At 46.2% G+C, this 18,246-nt stretch overlaps 1 protein-coding gene across 3 annotated transcripts in view; it reads left to right on the top strand.

The window, feature by feature from the left end:
- Window positions 1-18,246, top strand: part of OBSL1 (obscurin like cytoskeletal adaptor 1) — a 1,294,044-nt gene that overhangs the window by 442,913 nt on the left and 832,885 nt on the right. For all 3 annotated transcript variants that reach the window (XM_069616948.1, XM_069616946.1, XM_069616947.1), the window contains exons 6-9: window positions 8,311-8,592; window positions 9,189-9,464; window positions 13,939-14,214; window positions 14,407-14,679. In XM_069616948.1, coding sequence (XP_069473049.1) covers window positions 8,311-8,592; window positions 9,189-9,464; window positions 13,939-14,214; window positions 14,407-14,679 — 1,107 coding nt within the window. The remainder of the gene's footprint in view (window positions 1-8,310; window positions 8,593-9,188; window positions 9,465-13,938; window positions 14,215-14,406; window positions 14,680-18,246) is intronic.

Raw genomic sequence — 18,246 nt, 5'->3', positions numbered from 1 at the left:
CTGCAGCGGAGAGAAAGCAGGGTTGGTACTCTGCCTATTTCCTGATACCCAAGAAGGACGGAAGAGTGAAACCCATCTTGGACTTGAGATGCTTGAACAAGTTCCTCAGGAAGGACACGTTCAAGATGGTAACCCTTTTGCAGATTATTCAGGCCCTTTGACTTCAGAATTGGTTGGTGTCATTGGACCTTCAGGATGCTTACTTTCATGTGCCAATTCATCTCAAGCACAGAAAGTACCTGAGGTTCATTGTTGGCAGTTCTCAAGATCAGTTTCGGGTTCTGCCATTCGGACAAACCTCAGCCTGAGGGTCTTCACCAAGTTTATGGCAGTGGTAGCAGCAAGTCTAATGAGAGAAGGGATACATTCTACCCCTACCTAGATGACTGGTTGATCAGGGCTGCTTCGCCGGAACAGTCTCTGAATCATCTCAGTCACACCTACCACTTCCTTTACGAGATGGGCTTTTCCCAGAACTTCAAGAAGGCCCTCTTTACACCTTCACAGAAGCTTCAATTCATTGGAGCAGTCCTGGATTCAGCTGCGGGAAATGCTTTGCCACCTCAGTTAAAGGCTCAACATCTCTTGCAGATGGTCCACAAATTTCAGAGTGCCCAAAGTCTTCCGGCCTGCGACTTCCTAAGGTTGCTCGGCCTCATGGCATCGTGCATTTTCTGGTGCCATAGGTCCATCTGAGAAGGAGATCACTTCAATGGGCTCTCAGATCCAAGTGGTCTCAGTTCTCTGGCAGAATGGCAGACCTTCTCCAGGTCCTGACAAAAGTCACCCAGGATCTCCTGTGGTGGGCCAGCCTGGAGAATGTGATGAGAAAGAACCCTTTTGGCAACCATGGTCAGAAACGACAGTTGTGACAGACTCCTCCCTCACAGGAGGGGGAGTGCTCATGAGAGATCTTTCAATAAGTGGATGTGGTCTCAGTCGGATTCCAGACTCCATATCAACCTTTTGGAGCTGAGGGCAATCAGACTAGCGCTAATGGCCGTCTTGCCCTCAATATGGGGGAAGAGTGTCCTGATAATGACAGACAATACAGTGGCCATGCGCTACCTCAACACGAGAGGGAGAGTAGGGTCACTGCCCCTGTGCAGAGAGGCAATGCAGGTCCGGTTATGGGCACTGAGAGAAGGAATCACTCTTCTGACAGTTCATCTAGCCTGAGAAAAGAACATGGCGGCGGACGCTCTGAGCAGGCAGAGGATGATCTCACATGAGTGGGAACTAGCTCAGGAAGTCCTTCTGGAGATTTTCGCCCTTTGGGGAACCCCTCAAGTGGATCTATCCATGACCAATGTCAACCGGAAGGGCGAGCTATTCTGCTCTAGGGAATTTCCCCAAAGAGGAATTCTAGGAGACACGTTCGTCGTGGACTGGGAGTTTCCACTGCTGCATGCATTTCCACCAGTACCCGTCATTCCTCATGTCATTGGGGAGTTGAAGAAGTTTGGAAAAATCATGATCCTGATTGCTCCGGATTGGGCCAGGAGAACATGGTACCCAGACCATCTGGAATGGCCATCGACCCTCCAATTCGCCTTCCCCAGAGAGAGAACCTACTCTCGCAGGAGGGAGGTCACATTCTTCTCCCAGAGATGAGGACTCTCAATCATCACGCCTGGTGTCTGAAAGGGTAAGATATAAGGATTGGGACCTTCCGGAAGAGGTAATGGAAGTGTTGCTTTCTGCAAGGAAACCAGCAACTAAATCCCTGTACCGCTGCTGTTGGAATAGGTTTTGCAGCTGGTTCCGGGAAAAGAGACTAGATCCTTTCACATGTAAGCTTCCCCGTGTTCTGTCTTCCTTGCACCACCTGACTCTTTCTGGGTTGCAAGTGGCCACAGTGAAAGACTACTTAGCGGCACTATCAATCTTCAAAAGATCTCCAGATGAGGGGTCATACTTCAAAGTGCCGATTGTAGTTCAATTTCTCAAGGGCTTAACCAATTTGTTTCCGCCAACTCCCTTCATCGTGCCATTTTGGGATTTAAATCTAGTATTAAGAAGTCTTATGGGAGCTGCATTTGAGTCCTTACATTTGTGTCCTCTGAGGATGCTCACTTTGAAAATGGCCTTTCTATTAGCTATCAGGTCTGCCTGTAGGGTAAGTGAGTTAGAGGCCTTATCTTCCAAACAACCTTTTCCGTCCTTTTCCAAGGATAATGTCATTTTAAGAGTTAGGTCATCTTTCCTTTCGAACGTTGTGTCAGAGTTTCATTTAGCACAACATATTGTACTGCTATCTTTTTACCCTACTCCTCAACCATCTAAAGAGGAGGAGAGACTACATCAACTACATCGTCTAGACCCGAAAAGGGCACTAAGCTACCGCATTACGAGGACTGAAAGTATACACCAAGATGATGAACATTTCATCGGTTATGCTGGCCAAATACTAAGCATGGCAGTCACAAAACAAACACTCTCTAGATGGATTGTAATGTGCATAACAGATTGTTACTCATTAACAGGCAAAGATTTGCCCGTAGGTTTGAGGGCGCATTCCACTAGAGGAGTGGCTGCTTCTTCAGCTCTGGAAAGAGGTGTGCCGTTGTGAGACATTTGTAGAGCGGCAACCTGGTCGTCCCTTCACACTTTCAGTACATTTTACTGTGTAGATTCTTTTTCAGGAAAGGAAGTCATATTTGGCAAGGCTGTCCTCCATAATATCAACAAATAAGAAATTCTTGGCACCCTCCACCTACGTCAAAGTGCTTTGGGAGTCTATCAAAGATGAGGAATACGTGGGTGGACACAATCCATTCGAAGAACAAGTTACTTACCAGTGGTAACGTTCTTTCGACTGGATGTTCCTCCCGTGTATTCCTCATCACCCACCCATCCATCCCCTCTTACCTGCCTAGAATTTCCCTGTCTTACATCTTCCTTTCTCGCAACGTCAAGATTGTCTCCTCCTATGACACAGCATGCAAGTTAAAGGAGGGAAAAAACTTAGAACTGAGCTAACGGTCAGCTTGCGTGCTTCATATACCAGCGTCGCGTCACACGTCACGAGGGACGCTACGGAGGCCATCGAGAACCAAGACTCGACACTGTACGACGCTCGACCCTATGAAAAAGAAATTCAGAAGCAAGCTGCAAGCAGACTTGAATATCAAAAATGAGTAATATGTCGGATGACCATCCAGTCGAAAGAGCATTAGCACGGGTAAGTAACTTGTTCTCTGGCTACTTACCGAAGGCTTAAAATGGACCCATCCACAGTGGCAAAGTTACTATATGAGGGGGGGACACCTCCTTCTGGGAGTCATCTTTCTGCACCATCTGAAAGAATCATCTTGAAGAATCCTTTTTTAATCATCTTGGCACCATCTTAGACATACTTGAAGACGATTTCACTGGAACCGTGTTGGGGTAAACGCTGTTCAAAGTCTCATCCATTGGATGAAGACAAGACCTCCAAGAAGGGTGCAGACCCATTAAGTAATCGCTTCTGGGGAACATTTGAAGTGACCTGCTGGAGGAAAGCCTGAATGCTGCTGGGCACTGGTACTCAGCACTCTGCCTCTGAAGTGTGCCTGGCCTGGCAATGTTCCTGTCAGAGCTGGGCAGAGGATGGATTCACCTTTCCTCAGGGACCCTTTGGCTCTATCTGCATTCTTGAGACATTGTGAGTGCTCCAAACCACCCCTTTGAGCTGTTGCAAAGACCCAATAGAGCTGCCTTTGACACTCTCTGAACTTCAAACTGCTTCAAGCGCCTCCCGGCTATGCTGACCCGATCATTGACAACCATTCCAAGGTTCTTTGAGCCATGAGCAACTGCTGTTTGCCGAAATGCACCACTATGTTGCATCCAGTGGAGCCAGTTCGCATTTGATGCTGAATCTTCACTTTCATCACATCGAGACCCTGTTGAGCCTTTAAGGTAGGCTGACTCAACGCCGCCTATCTGTTCCAAGCTTCCTCGAGCCACTAGCCTTTGCTGTTTGTTGCACTGCATCACTTTGTTGAATCTATTTGAGCCAGCTCGCTAACTGTAACCTGACTTGAAGTACAGGAAAGTCCGGATCGGTGCTATTGAGACCCTGAAATAACATAAGATGGTATATATCAGTGTTTCCACCCTCTAGCCTTGTTCTAGAGAAGCACTATTGACATTTAAGATCCCACTTTTTTCCTAAAAGACACATTCATGGCTTTTTGAAAAGACTGTTTACCTGCCAGTCCTTATTCTTCAGTACCCAGAGTGCCCTGTTCCATTAGTCTGCATTCTTAGTATATGTGATAGCAGGGGTGAGTTGTTGGTGCTTTTAATAGTTTGTCTGCCCTTTACGTTTAATGAAAGTCTTGTTTTAGTGGAAATTGTATTAAGGTCTATTATATGTGTAGTTGTTTGTGGAACCGTGTTTGGACATTTCTTTTATTTTGTATGCACCATACTATTGTTGTTTTGGAGGCTTCCATGCAGGGTCACATCCTCTTGAAGAGGATAGCATGTCTTCACCCATGCTACCTTAAAGAGGCAAAGGAGGTGTGGCATTCATGTTGTGTCTGTTTCAGCTTTATGATGCAGATCGCTGCTGTTCTAGTAGCATGTTGCTGAGCAGGGATTTTAAAAGCACCAATCATCCTTGCACTCCTTCATTTATTGTAGTCAGTTCATCAAAATACCAAATATAAGTTTCCAGAGTGAAATGCTGCCAGTGATTCCTCCTGGACTTGCCTGGTATTGCTTTGCTATTGCTTTGCAGGTTGACTGCAGTGGGATGGTCCCGACAGTCCAGCCAAATACAGTCTACCTCAAGTGAATAACAGGCACTGGGAGACGAGAGTCTTGAATGGTGTGCCCACTGCTGGTTTCACCCTCTGCCCGCACAGCCCCAAGTCCAGGGAGATTTGAATTGCTTTTTTTTATTTAACCAACAGCAGAAGGTGAAAACTGCTGGGTTGGAATCAAATTCAAAGCCGGGCAGTAGCGGGCTAATTTAATAGAATGGACACCAGCCACTAAGTACTAACGCTGTATTACAGAAAGTGTCAATAGTGTTGTAAATGGGCATTAATGAACATCAGCAATGGTGTGCTAATGCTGGTAACCAAAAGGGATGTTCTAACTAGACATTACTTACATTGGCAATTATGTGCTGGCTACATTCAAACATGTGGTAAGGACGAACTTGCTCGTCCTTTTTGCATAGACTTGCATAATAGTCTGGCATTTAAGGAAAAAGAATAGTGTTTATTCATTAAAACAGTTGATATCTTATATTGGTATTTCTGCTCTGGTTTCTCTCTATTACTCTCTCTTTCTCTGTACCTAATTGTTGTTATTAGTACGATGATTATTATTAGGGTATTTACTGAGTGTGCACCTAGCTTCTGGAAGCAACAGAGCACTTTACAAATCATATCAGGAAGGACACAGTGAGGGAAGCAGAGATACAAGGGAGCTAACAATGGCGCGAGGAAGGGTGGGCAATTTATCAGCAAGGGTTCTACAAGCAATCAGGGGATGAAGCAGTGGGGATCAGATCACCCAGTGTCACCTAGGGTCTAAAGTTGGGGGTGTGTGGATCTAGGTGTTAGAGTGTAGCAATTCCTTGAGGAAGAGGGCATTGAGCTCCTTCCTGAAATGTAGAAGTGAGGGGGCAAGTTTAGTGTTGATGGAGAGGAGAATCCAGGGTCTTTGGGCTTAAACACAGAAGGCTTGTCTTTTGGTTCTTTCCTTGTTGCACTGGTGGAGTTCAAGTCAGCACATGACCTTACCTCTGGTGGGTCGTAGACCTCTGGAGGTGCTGAGTTTCTCAGTGCTTGCGTAGTTCAGGGCGACAGCCTTGTAGATGATGCAGCAGGATTTGAAGATGGTACTGGCTTGCAGCGGGAGCCAGTGCAGTTCCTTGAAGGTCAATGTGATAGGCTGAATTTGTGGAGCCCTTTGATGAGTCGTGCAGCAGCATGCAGGACACATCTCAGGGGTGCCAGGTTAGTTATTGAGTGCCTGAATGAGTGATGAGTTAGTGTAGTGCACCCTGTAGGCCTACCTCCTCCTATGCCTGGCCTTGAGGCCGGCCACTGGCCTATGACTGGGAAGGCCTTAAAGGGGATAGAGGTATGGGAGAGAAAGGAATATTACTGGATTTTTCTTGATAGATTTGATTGGTAAGGAAAATGTGTTTAATCATTTCACCCCCATAACTATCTCCCTGCATGCCCCCCATTTCATTCTGTGCTGGACCTGGATTCTTCAGCATACCTTCGATTTTAAACTCGATGCAAGTGTTTTCTCTCGTTTTCTGTTGTATGGCGACTCATATATTCAGATAAAAACTGCAGATTTTTGGATTGAAATGTTGAACGCTTTTTACCGAGATTTCTGGTTTTGTGAAAAATTGTTTGCCAACAAACCACAATTTAAAGCTTAAAGTCCAGGCTTGCTAGGCAAGCATTTATATTATGCAACCAGAAAATTGTGTGACAATGCTGGGATCCTTTTGCACTGTAGAAGAATATATTCAAAGAGAAGTATTAGCCTTTTACATTGGAATTACATATTTAAAGATTGGGACAAATACAAAAGGCATTTCGCAGGGGAACTATCGTTACATCCTTTCAGACAAGAAAGGGTTTTTGCCATAGAACGCTCAAGAGTCTTCTGGTATGCTTCTTTGGCAATCCCATAGGGGTGCACTCCTAACAGTCCATGCCTCCATAAGCTAACACTTAATTGTAAACAGATGATACGGTATGACACAATCTTTGGTGGTAAAATAGGATGCATTTTATTCAAAGAAATGATTTATCAAAATTGACGAGGACCCACAGCTCTATACATCAACCATTGGCGGTTACCATGACCTCCTTCACCCTACCAGCCCTGCCCACCCTCCAGCTGCCTGATTAGCCTACTGGCTGCCCCAGGGTTACTTGTATAAAATCCAATGTCATGTCCAGCCGGACAGAACAAAACGCCCAAGCATGGTCCAAAAACCACCCAATGGGCCACCCGAGGGGCCACGCCCGCCTTCCTCACTTGGCTGGCCTATAGGACGCGAGTGGACCCCTCAACCCACCACCTAGCTAGCAAAATCATAGATACGGTCAGATCAACATTCTTGGTCATGATTTGCATTTTCTATATATAATCCGTTTTGTGGGTCCCCGTCAACAGTGGCAACATAAAATCATCATCCAGGAACACATTAATTACTCAAGCTACATTCAATTATCCTTCTGCAAATGACATAGCGAGGGAGCAGACATAAAGGGTCAGGTGGGAAAACTTTGAGGATAAGCGCGGGCCGGCAGCAAGAAGAAAAGAGGGCGTCCGCATGGGTTCTCCCTCTTAAATACCACCCCAGAACCAGAAACCAGGTAGGAAGACCTCCCCCCACTTGCAGCAACCACAGCACGCCCTCATCCATCCCAGCATGCCCCAGATACCAAAACCGGCTCTGTTGCCATAGTCCACGAGGCAGCCCCTAATGGCGCTTCTGCTGGAGGACCATGGCAGCGCCTTCAGATGCTGTAACGGGATTTGAGTTGTCCAAGGTAGAATAATCCATCACAGAAGCGAATGCAGGTGAGTTACAAGTGTGCTTTGCGGCGTGCCTCGGCTATCCCTCAAGTGCCAGCCAGCCCTAGAGATAAGGGGTGTAACAGCCACGTTTACTCAATAAAAATAGACAAACACTCAAAAAAAGAAAAACAAGGGGTACAAATACTACCAACAAAAAAAGAAAACAGACACATAGGAGCTTGTCGCCCAGTTTTCACCAACACAGCTCCATAGATATATGAACCAGTAGTACACAAAGCCACAGGAAGAAACTCTACCATTGTTACTGCCTGATCTGAAGAGGTAAAAAGGTATCTTTTAATGTGCATGAATATCTAGGTGTACAGAAATGTGTATAACAAAACATTTGTCTTTTACATTTAAACCATTTTTTTCTCGCTTACAAAACACTCGCTTCTCATACAAAGCTCATTTTACTTAACTTTTCACAGATTGGGAGTACAATAAAAAAAATGTTATATGGAGCCCTGGTGCCAGCACACTCATGGCATAAGGAAGAGCACTGTGAGTAGGCAGATATACCACACCATGAATCTAAGATGATAAAGTAGACTTGAGTCCTGTGTCATATCCTTTCATCCTGGCGTCGCTTGTTTAAGGTAGCACTAAGGGATCCTTTTGATGTACATGATAGTACGACACTCTCTGTGAGACTGCTCAGTGCAGCGGTGAGATCTGGGGGATCTCTTAGCAAGATCATGCTTGTTATTCAGCACATGATGCTCTTCACCAGCCTCACCATCACTGTTCTTCCAGTTCCCTTGGCTCAGGTGCAGACCCCGCTGCGCGACCTTGTGGTGAAGGAGGGCGAGGATGCTGAGTTCTCCCTGGAACTTTCCACATCTGTCACTGGCCGCTGGTTCCTGAATGGGATGCAGTTAGGCGAAGACGAGGAGCAGCAGGGTGGAAGGTGCTCCTTACGGCATCGCAGGACTCTTCACACACTTCTGATCCGGAGAGTGCGACGGGAGGAGAGCGGGGCAGAAATAACATTTGTCGCCTATGGTGTCCGGGATTCAGCCATCCTCAGTGTTGGAGGTAAGAAGGTCATGACTCCGATGAACAGGTGCCTGCGCTATTACCCAACAATTCATTGCCTTAGCCTTTGCATAAGGAGCCCAGAGCCGATGCCATTTCTATCACTGCCAAATGTGATTTAAACAATATGACCTGGTACACATTAAAAAGTTGCAGAAAGGTTAAGTCCAAAGCAAAGATTAAGCAAAAGTAAGCAATATAAAACAAAGAGTTACCAAAAAAAGTAATTTGCGAAGTACAAACCTCTATGCACTGAGTAAAGCTAGTAAAAATACATATTTTACTAAAAGTAATTAAACAACTTCCTTTGTTTTTTATTTGTATTATATGTACAGACATACGTTGAAAGCGTCTTCTGTTAGTTGAATAGGCAGAGGACCATGTTAGTGTTGCAAGTCGCAAGAGAGTGGAGAGTCAGTATGGTACCTACCTATGTGAGGTAAAATGAGTCTGCAGTCATGTGTGAGTGAATGGTGTGTAATGTCCCTGTGAATACATACTCCAGATCTCCTATCCCCACACTTTTATGTTGCTATTCTTGTTGTCTGGATTATGGATAACTGTGGCGGGTCTGTGATGCTTGCTGTCTTTTTCAGTTCCACAGGTGTCTATCGCACGTATGCCAGAGGAGCATTGTAAGAAGACTCTCGTATCAGGCCAGCCTGTGGTCCTGGACTGTGAGGTCTCCAGTCCTGATGCTCACGTCCGCTGGTTCAAGGACGGGCAGGAACTGGTCGCACAAGATGCCATCTGTATCCAGGCAGATGGTAGGATGAGAAAGCTGGTTATCTCATCCGCCCATCCCTCGGACACTGGGACATACACCTGCGATGCAGTCAGTGACCAACTCAGCTTCACTGTTAATGTGTCAGGTAATCGTGTCAGGCGGAAGGATAAAGATAATGTATCGGGCTTGTAATGGGGAAAAGGGATAACTGAACAGTGAGGTCAGTGCAGGGCGTTTCCATCTAAGAAGGTGGAAAAGCATTCATAGTTTGCATTTCTTTTGATTAGAAGGGCTAAGCTCTTACCCTCATCGCGTCCGCCACCTTTATGGAACTTAAGTTTGGATAAAGCCAGCACTGTAACACATGGTGGAATGTTGTCTAGAGTGGCACTAATGTTAGAATCTCACTTGCAAGGGTACATGCGATTTTCACTAGGTCCAAGTGAAAAATTCTGGTTTATATGTCTGCAGAAGTTCTGCCTTCTCTTTCTCTCAGTGACATCAGTCGCATGCAAGGACTACTTTGAGTCTCTAGGCTAGGCATCCTTAAACTCAGCAAAGGCTTTGAGTGGAATACAACTATGATGGTGGATTTCTTAGTTACTGCCTCTAAACTCGTTACCTGCCGTGCTTGTGTTCTCTTGCGCACGATAGTTTCTTTTTAAAAATGTTTTGAGTTAGTTTTACAAAAATAAACTGATTACACATTACAAATTTCATCATTCTCCCATTAACTTTGTGTCCGTAGTTCATTCTTTTTCCTCTCTGAGTCTGAAAAAATGCGTGCATCTAGGTTTGCCCAGCATTTATCTTCTGATTATTGCTCATGTGTGCCATTTCTGTGCTGTGTCCTACTCTTTCTTCAGATCTTGCGACTTCATTAAGCTGTCTAAAAAATTGATTCCGGCACATTTACATCGCAAATTTCTTCCTTGTACAAAATCGATCCACTAGTCATTGTTTGTTTTTTCTTTAAATTATGTCATGTAACAGCTCAAGCATCTAGACCTTTCCTGCACCATTGCTGTGCATTCAAGCAACAGGTGTTTTGTTGTTTCCATGAAGTCTTGTTTGTTGCAAAGTCTGCATGAACCGTTCATTAAGCCACGGTTCCCACTATTATGCAGAAACTCGATAGTAGGATAGACCCTGAGTCTTATTTTTATAAAGCTGTCCCGAAAATGTTTATCTGGAAACTTCAACACGTAATGCAGCATTGTATCTCTTTTCCGATGTTCTGTAGATGCGTTTTTTTGTGATCTGAATGAAAGCCGCGTTTACCTCGTTTTTATCCAATCTTGTCTCTTTAGTTTTTCTTTTACTCGATTTAGATTTGATATTAGTTCCTCGAGTGAAGAGTCTAGATTGCTTAACTGTTGCGTCTAGTTTTCTTTCCAATTATTGAGCAGAACCGCACTTTTGCCCTTTTCATGTGGGGGTAGAATTTTATAGCCGTCTACTGGTTCATGTATTGAGATCTTCCTTAGAAGGGCTGAAGAATTCCATGTCACAGCCCTGTATAGTGATTGTAGTCCCAGTTCTGATCTTACTGCGGCAATTGGCGTACATCTGGGCAGTTTTAGTATTGGTTTCCAAAATATGCTTTCTAGTTTTGCCCATATTCGCCATAATAGATTCAGACCAGCTTCTCCCCCATTCACCAAAATTGGTGTCACTTTTTGTAGGTAGAAGGATCGTACTGGCGTAATTGTGAATTTGCAGAATCTCCCATTCAGAATTATTCCTTGTAAGCATAACTTTCTGGCTTTCCCAATTAGTTCAAGCTCCCAGTTTTTTTCAGCGATTGATTGATTGAATCTGATGCCCCGTACCATATGTCATTCACCTTTTCTAGACTCTTGTCACCAACTTCCCACTTGAAGTGTTTTTGCTAACTTTCTTGGTTCCTCTCATGATTAGCATCTTAGTTTTTTCAATGTTGTTTTCAAGACTATTGGATACCATATGCAGTTCATTTGTTAAATATTGCACACCGATTTGGGTTCGTTCTACTAGAACAATGTCTGCGTAACAGATCATCAATATCTCACTGTTGTTTAATTTTGGTGGAAAGTATCGTGTGTCTCATAACCTCTGGTACATCGGCAATGGACAATTTGAAAAGGATAGCCGCTAGTGGGCATCCTTGCTTTACTCCTTTTTTAGTCCACAGATAATTTTCCCTCATTAGTCCTTATACGCGTGGAAGTGTTTGCGTAGAGGGCTTTTATAGGTTGTAGTATTTCCTCAGGGAATCTCTACTTCTGCAATTTCGCCTATAGTTTGTGCCTGTTCACCCCATCAAAAGCCTGCTGTCGTAGATCTATAAAGGCTAGATGTATCTTCTCTTTAGTTTTGATGGAGTTCAGTTTGAGTAATGACAGAATAAATACGTTTAATTCCGTTCCAGTGCCTTTCGTGAAACCTGTCTGCCTGGTGTCTATGATTTGGTTTTTATCCACCCATTCAGTCAGCTGCTCTGCAGATCTCCAGCAAATAGTTTCCCAATTGTGTCAAGCAATGCTATGGGTCGATAGTTTGATGGGTCTTCTCTCTTTCCTTTCTTAAAGATCGGCACATTTTTTATTTTGCAGCACATGCAATGATCTGTGTGGTCCATCACATCTCATGGTTAGTGTGATCTATCACACCCTCTGTCTATGGAGTACTCTCCATCCCATGAAATTACATTGGATTGATGCCTCACATGACCATGGTCCCCATCTCTATTTTGCTTTTGTGTTTAGATAATTACCATGATTTAGTGTTTTGATGAAAGTGCAGATCTTCTGTTCTTTTCTGTGAATTGAAGTATGATGTACTTGGTCATAAACCTATAGTTTCCAGTTAGAAACCTAACAAGTTCTACAGCTACCTTATATGACAAAGCTAGGAACCTTTGGCGATTTATCAGAATATGTTAAAAGAGATCTATTAGCCTTTTACACTTGAGTTATATAATTAAAGAGTAGGCCGAACACACAAAGCATGAGTCAGGGGACAAATGGGAATGTTCTTTCAGACAGAAAGGAGTGTTGTCTTATAGCTCTCAGGATTCTGTGAGTGACAGCAGTACTGTCTCTCGACTCCTCCCGTATACTTTGAGTGCTGGGTCCCTTCACTAAGCAGAAGGAGTATCAGAGAACCCTATCCCAGGTCTTGAGCTATTGCTGGTGGTTGCTTTGTGTTCCATGCCAGAGGGACAGGGATTCTCGTGCTCTGCACCCTTTGATTTGCTGGTGGTTGTTTTCAGTCGGATCTTAGAAGTACAATGATTCTCATCAGTTGATTGGTCATCAGTAGAGCACTATGTGCCCAGGAGCTGACCTGTGCTTGGAATACTTGTGATAGTGAATGTTCCTCTCAGCTGTTTTGTTATCCGTACAGGGCTGGCTGTATTCATATTGACATGTTCCATTAATGTATTTGTAGTGATCATTCTTTTCAGCTGGTTGCTCATCCATACAGAGTCAGTATGCCCATGAGTTGTGATAACCCATGAAAACCTGACATATTGATTATCCTTCTCGGCTGTTTGGCCATCAATAGAGAGTGGTCTGAGCCCTTAAGTTAATAAGCCCCATGGGAGCTTCTGGCACTGATTTAACCTCTCTGCTGATTGTTTGCTAGTTCATACAGAGTGAGCAATGCCCATGAGTTGTGATGCCCTATGAAAACTCATGTCACTGATATTTCTTGTAAGGTGTGGTCATCCATAAACACTGTTGTGTGCTGCTCAACTAACATGCCCAGTAGAAGCTTTTCACATTTTCGCCCTTGAGTTGAGATGTTCCGGGCGAGCTATTGACAGTTATTTCTCCTTTATGCTGATTGCTGAGTGGTGTTGCCCTTCACAAGTGTGTGTAGACTGTAAAGCTTTTGACAGCGATTCTCTGTCTCCACTGATTGCTCCTCTATATAGTGGTGCCTGCCCTTGAGTTGACATGTCCCTGCAGACCTTTTCGAAGTGATTCTCCCTCTCCGCTGATTGATCGTCTGTAGGGTGGTGCCTGCCTTTGAGTTGACATGTCCCTGTAGAGCTTTTGACAAGGATTCTCCATCTCAGCTCCTCGTTCGTCTCTAGAGTGGTGCCTGCCCTTGTGTCTACATGTCCCTGCAGAGCTTTTGAAAGCAAATCTCCCTCTTTGCTGATTGTTCGTCTGTAGAGTGGTGCTTGCCCTTGAGTTGACATGTCCCTGCATAGATTCTGACAGTGATTCTCCATCTCAGCTGTTTGTCTGTCTTTAGATTGGTGCCTGCCCTTGGGTTGGCATGTCCATGCAGAGCTTTTGAGTGTGATTCTCCCTCTCAGCTGATTGTTCGTCTGTAGAGTGGTGCCTGCTCTGGAGTTGACATGTCCCTGCATAGATTCTGACAGTGATTCTCCATCACAGCTGTTTGTCTGTCTTTAGATTGGTGCCTGCCCTTGAGTTGACATGTCCATGCAGAGCTTCTGTCAGTGATTCTCCCACTCAGCTGATTGCTCGCCTTTAGAGCGGTGCCTGCTCTGGAGTTGACATGTCCCTGCAGAGCTTTTGTCAGTGATGCTTGCACTCAGTTGATCGTTTGTAGAGTGGTGCTTGCCCTTGAATGGTTTTGACAGTGATTCTCCCACTTAGCTCCTCAGGTGTCCATCACACGGATCCCGGAGGAACATTGTAAGAAGACTCTTGCCTCAGGCCAGCCCGTAGTCCTGGAATGTGAGGTCTCCAGTGCTGATGCCGATGTCCGCTGGTTCAAGGACGGGCAGCAGCTGGTCGCCGGAGATCCCATCTATATCCAGGAGGATGGTAGGACGAGAAAGCTGGTCATTTCTTCCACCTGTTGTTCGGACTCTGGGACATACACCTGCGATGCAGCGGATGATAAACTGTCCTTCACTGTTAATGTGACAGGTAAACATGGACAGAGCTGAAAAAGAAGGGGAGGGTATGTAATGGGAAGGAAATGTGGTGGAAATAACGGGATGTTGAGATCAAGTGGGGTCCCTAAAAGGATTTTAGTCCCACAGGTGTACACCCAAAACAACCCTCACAATCTCAGGAAATGTTGTTCTGCTCACCGTTGTCCCATCTGTGCCTTTCCAGAGCCCCCTGTGAAAATTGTGAACACCACTGATGATGACCCACACACATACCTGGCCTCAGAGCGGGTGGTGCTGAGCTGCCAGCTGTCCCGGGAGAATGCACAGGTGCGCTGGTACAAAGATGGCGTGGAGCTGGAGGAGAGTGAAGGCATCCAGCTGGAGGCAGATGGCGTTCATCGCAGACTTGTTATCGCCTCCGCTGGTCCGCAGGACTCGGGCGAGTTTGTGTGCGATGCTGGGGATGACTCTGCATTCTACGAGGTTAAAGTGACAGGTCAGTGACTCTCTTAAACAGAGCACAGGATTGGTTGAAAGGGGGGTATGGGTAAGTGCTGAAAGAACCTGTCATTAGGAACAGAGATGTCGCTAATGCACTGATTTTAATAATAACATTGACAAAAGAGCACACATACAATGATCTGTTAAAGCTTCAATAGTAGGCCTTATTAAGATTGCTCAACTTCACAGTGCTCATTCAGTCTTCATTTGAGGAATGGAAGGTTAGCTTGGCCCTGTCCGAAATCAAACCTTTTATTAATGGATTAAATACTTTTGTCTGCAGGCGAAGCCCAACCTGGTGAGGGATTTGCTGTGTGCTATCTTTCATGCTCTGTTAAAGTGAACCTACATTGATATAAATGAAATGTGAGTTTAAGGATCACCAATTCTAGAGAGTGTTAAATGAATCCATTGACAACGTCTAGAGTGTGAAATATCTGTCCCGCTAGCTGGATGTTTTTAAATCTGTATATGACCATGTTTCGGTTATAATTTAGGGTGCAGCCTTTTTTGGGAGGGCACGGACCATCTTAAAATCATCACTAATCTGTCACAGTTCAGAAATACACTTCTCTGCTGACCAGCCAATTTGTAGCACCTTCAAGCAGAAAAGTCAGGTTCGCAGATTGGTGTTATGCCTTTGAAGGTCTCTGGAAGTGCGTTAGTAAATCATATGTGAATTGCTTGGGAGGACTAATTGATAAAACATGTATAAAACATTGCTTCAGACTGCCTCTCTGCCACATGATGTGCAATTGAGGCCCTGATTTTAGAGAGATGCTAAGAAACCTCCTGAAAGAACAGCACACGCTGTCCGTCCCCTGCCCCTCAGTCTCTGCATCATGACAAATCTGCTCACACTGGTATTAGTAGGGCACTCTGCCGGTGTGGGAATGCCTCTGGCAAAAATGCTGGGAGCTAAGGGGCAGGGGTTTACCTGGGGGGTGAGGTAAGGGTAAGGCGAGTATGGCGTCATCCCCCTTTAAAGATAAAAAAAAAAAACTGAATCCTTCCTTGGCACTCACAAACTGCCTTTATCATTCAGAGTCATTTCCATAAGCATACAAGCAGCACCATCCAGGACATAGTGTTTTCCAGGTTGGTAGAGCAGCTTCCAGAGGCTTCCATCACTGGAACACGTGGGCTGTGACCATTGCGGCTTTTCCAGGTGGATTAAGCATTGTGTGGTAGCACACGAGTAGCCTTTCCCTTGGTAGCTTTCCATGTATGCTTTTGACAAATGTATTATGGTGCTGAGTGCAAGGCTCGTTCAGGCCACAAACTGGGACCAAGGCACGCCTTGAACGTCGACTACACATTTCCACCAAAGCAGCATTTGCCAAGACAGCATGTCTGTCGTTTGCCTTTTGTGTTTTCTACGTGAACCGTCGTATTTTTGCTGGAAGGAGTCTGCGAGTATGGGATGATGTTCCTGTTGCTGTTATCAGTTTGTTTTTCTTGGTGTCCAGTGGATTTTCGGAATGGGGAGAGCGTATTTTAAACTGCACGTTTATGCGGGCATTATCGATAAGAACTAACACGTCGCTCTGTTTCGATTCACAGGATATCCACTTTACAAATATCCATGATTTTTTCAGAAATCCAAGAGTACAGAACTTCCCCACACGTGAAAATGTGCGCAAGGAATGTCTTGAATTTTAATGAGAAAATATACACCCAAAAGAATATTTATGATAATATCCCTTTTGAGTTTGGGTATTAGGCGGTCCTCAAATCGCTGCCTATAGGTCTAAAGGATTATCATGGTAAGTGAAGATAGGAGAGAGATGACATGTGAGGAGGGACGCAGATCATGTGGGTGTCGTTTGGTTATTTACTCACCCATAGATTGCTCCTGGCCATGCTGATCGCTTTGGCCATTTCAAGTCACTACCTTCCCCTCCCCGCCCCCAAAACACAGCCCACTGGGATCTCTTTGAGCTGCTTTACCAAGCAGTAACATCAGACTTTGTTCTATGAAGGGCCTACAAGTATGATTTAAAAGCAGCATTCCGAGAGCTAGTCTTAGTAGCAGCTGATAATGGCTACTGGTGTAAAAAAATGTATTGACCAAGTGTGCATTCAGCCACTTGATTTATATCTCCTTGTGTGTCTTTGCAGCTGAAGTCCTGCTAGGAAAAACCATCTGCAGTTCTCTGTTTGGGTGCACATATATCTAAAATATAAAGACAGATAAAGAGAGCGGGTTTATTTGCTGTTCCAGCAGTGCTTTTGCACTGAAGTCTGGTGTGGGGTGGTACTCCTACTGCAAGGGCAGGTCTGGCAGCGAAGGTAGCCTCTTTCAATCTGCATTCCATAAAATGCCGGATTAGTGTCCGTTTATTTTCATTTTGCTTTTGGTGCCAATGCATATGTCTCTTTAAGCACCTTTTTGAATGGACATAACCATCAAATGTTGAAGAATAATAACGGGGACTGGGGCGTTGTTACGGGTGACCCTCCCAATGTGCATTGCCCCTTTAAGGGGATGTGTTCCTCCCACGTGTGTTGCCCCTTTAAGAGGGGCCATGACTGTGTCATGGCCCAAGCTAATAAAAGGAGCTCCTGCAGGCACGTGAGACAGAGCGGCTGCAGACTCCCAAAGAGGAACGACTGAGTCCATGTCTCATTATCCATGTAGGCCCCAGGCCTACACGTGGAGGCACTGGCCTGCACGCCCAGACACTGAGGGACCCGTCTGCCAGGATGGCAGCCGAGGTCCACTCAGTCCGAGGCCTGGCAGGCTGTGACCCCACGCCAGGGTGCCGAGGACCATGGCACCCGGGGCCATGCCGGATGTCCATGGCAGGCCCCCACCCCCGCACCTAGTGGGACTGCACGGCGCTAGCAGAGATAGCGCCCAGGGGCGCCCGCCGGATGACCATGGCCGGTGACCCCCAACAATGGCGACGAGGACGACGAGTCCGCGTTGCCCCCCCCGCTACATGTAAGGGAGACGGGGGGGAGAGGAGTATTCGGCCCCACCGCGGTTTCGCGTGGCCTGCGCCTCACCGCCGCGGTTTGGCTGGTGTAGGCCCGGGCTGCCCCGCAGTGGGGTACACTGGAAGAGGAGCATTCGGCCCCACCGCGGCTTCGCGTTGCCTGCGCCTCACCGCCGCGGCAAGGGCGGTGTAGGCCCGGGCTGCCCCACGGTGAGGTACATACCCGGCGGCGTCCCGCTGCAGGGGGATGATGAAGGCGATTTGCGGCATCCATCGCCGCACATGGGGGAGCAGAAGCCGTAACAAAGCGGCATGTGGCATACATCGCCACGCAACAAGAAGCCGATGCGGGAGGAATGGCAATTGGATTTTTCCCGGCCGCGGCCCTCTGAGGAGGGTGCTCGTGCGGCCGGGGTGTTTGTCCCATTTGCAGCCCTTCCTGGCCCACCCCTATCTGGTGCAGCATCTCCTGGCACCGGAGAGAGAAGAATAACGCGGCCGCAGCCGCGAGGAGGTGGAGCTGTAGGCCTCCGCTGCGGTGAGTGGACATGCCCTGCATGCCTCCGCCTGCCCGCGGCCCTCCAGGGAGGGTGCTCGTGCGGCTGGGGGCAGGGCGTGCC

Source organism: Ambystoma mexicanum, chromosome 9, assembly GCF_040938575.1.
Source record: "Ambystoma mexicanum isolate Mex_15411 chromosome 9, UKY_AmexF1_1, whole genome shotgun sequence".
NCBI lineage: Eukaryota > Metazoa > Chordata > Amphibia > Caudata > Ambystomatidae > Ambystoma > Ambystoma mexicanum.
This window is presented reverse-complemented; position numbering and strand designations above follow the sequence as displayed.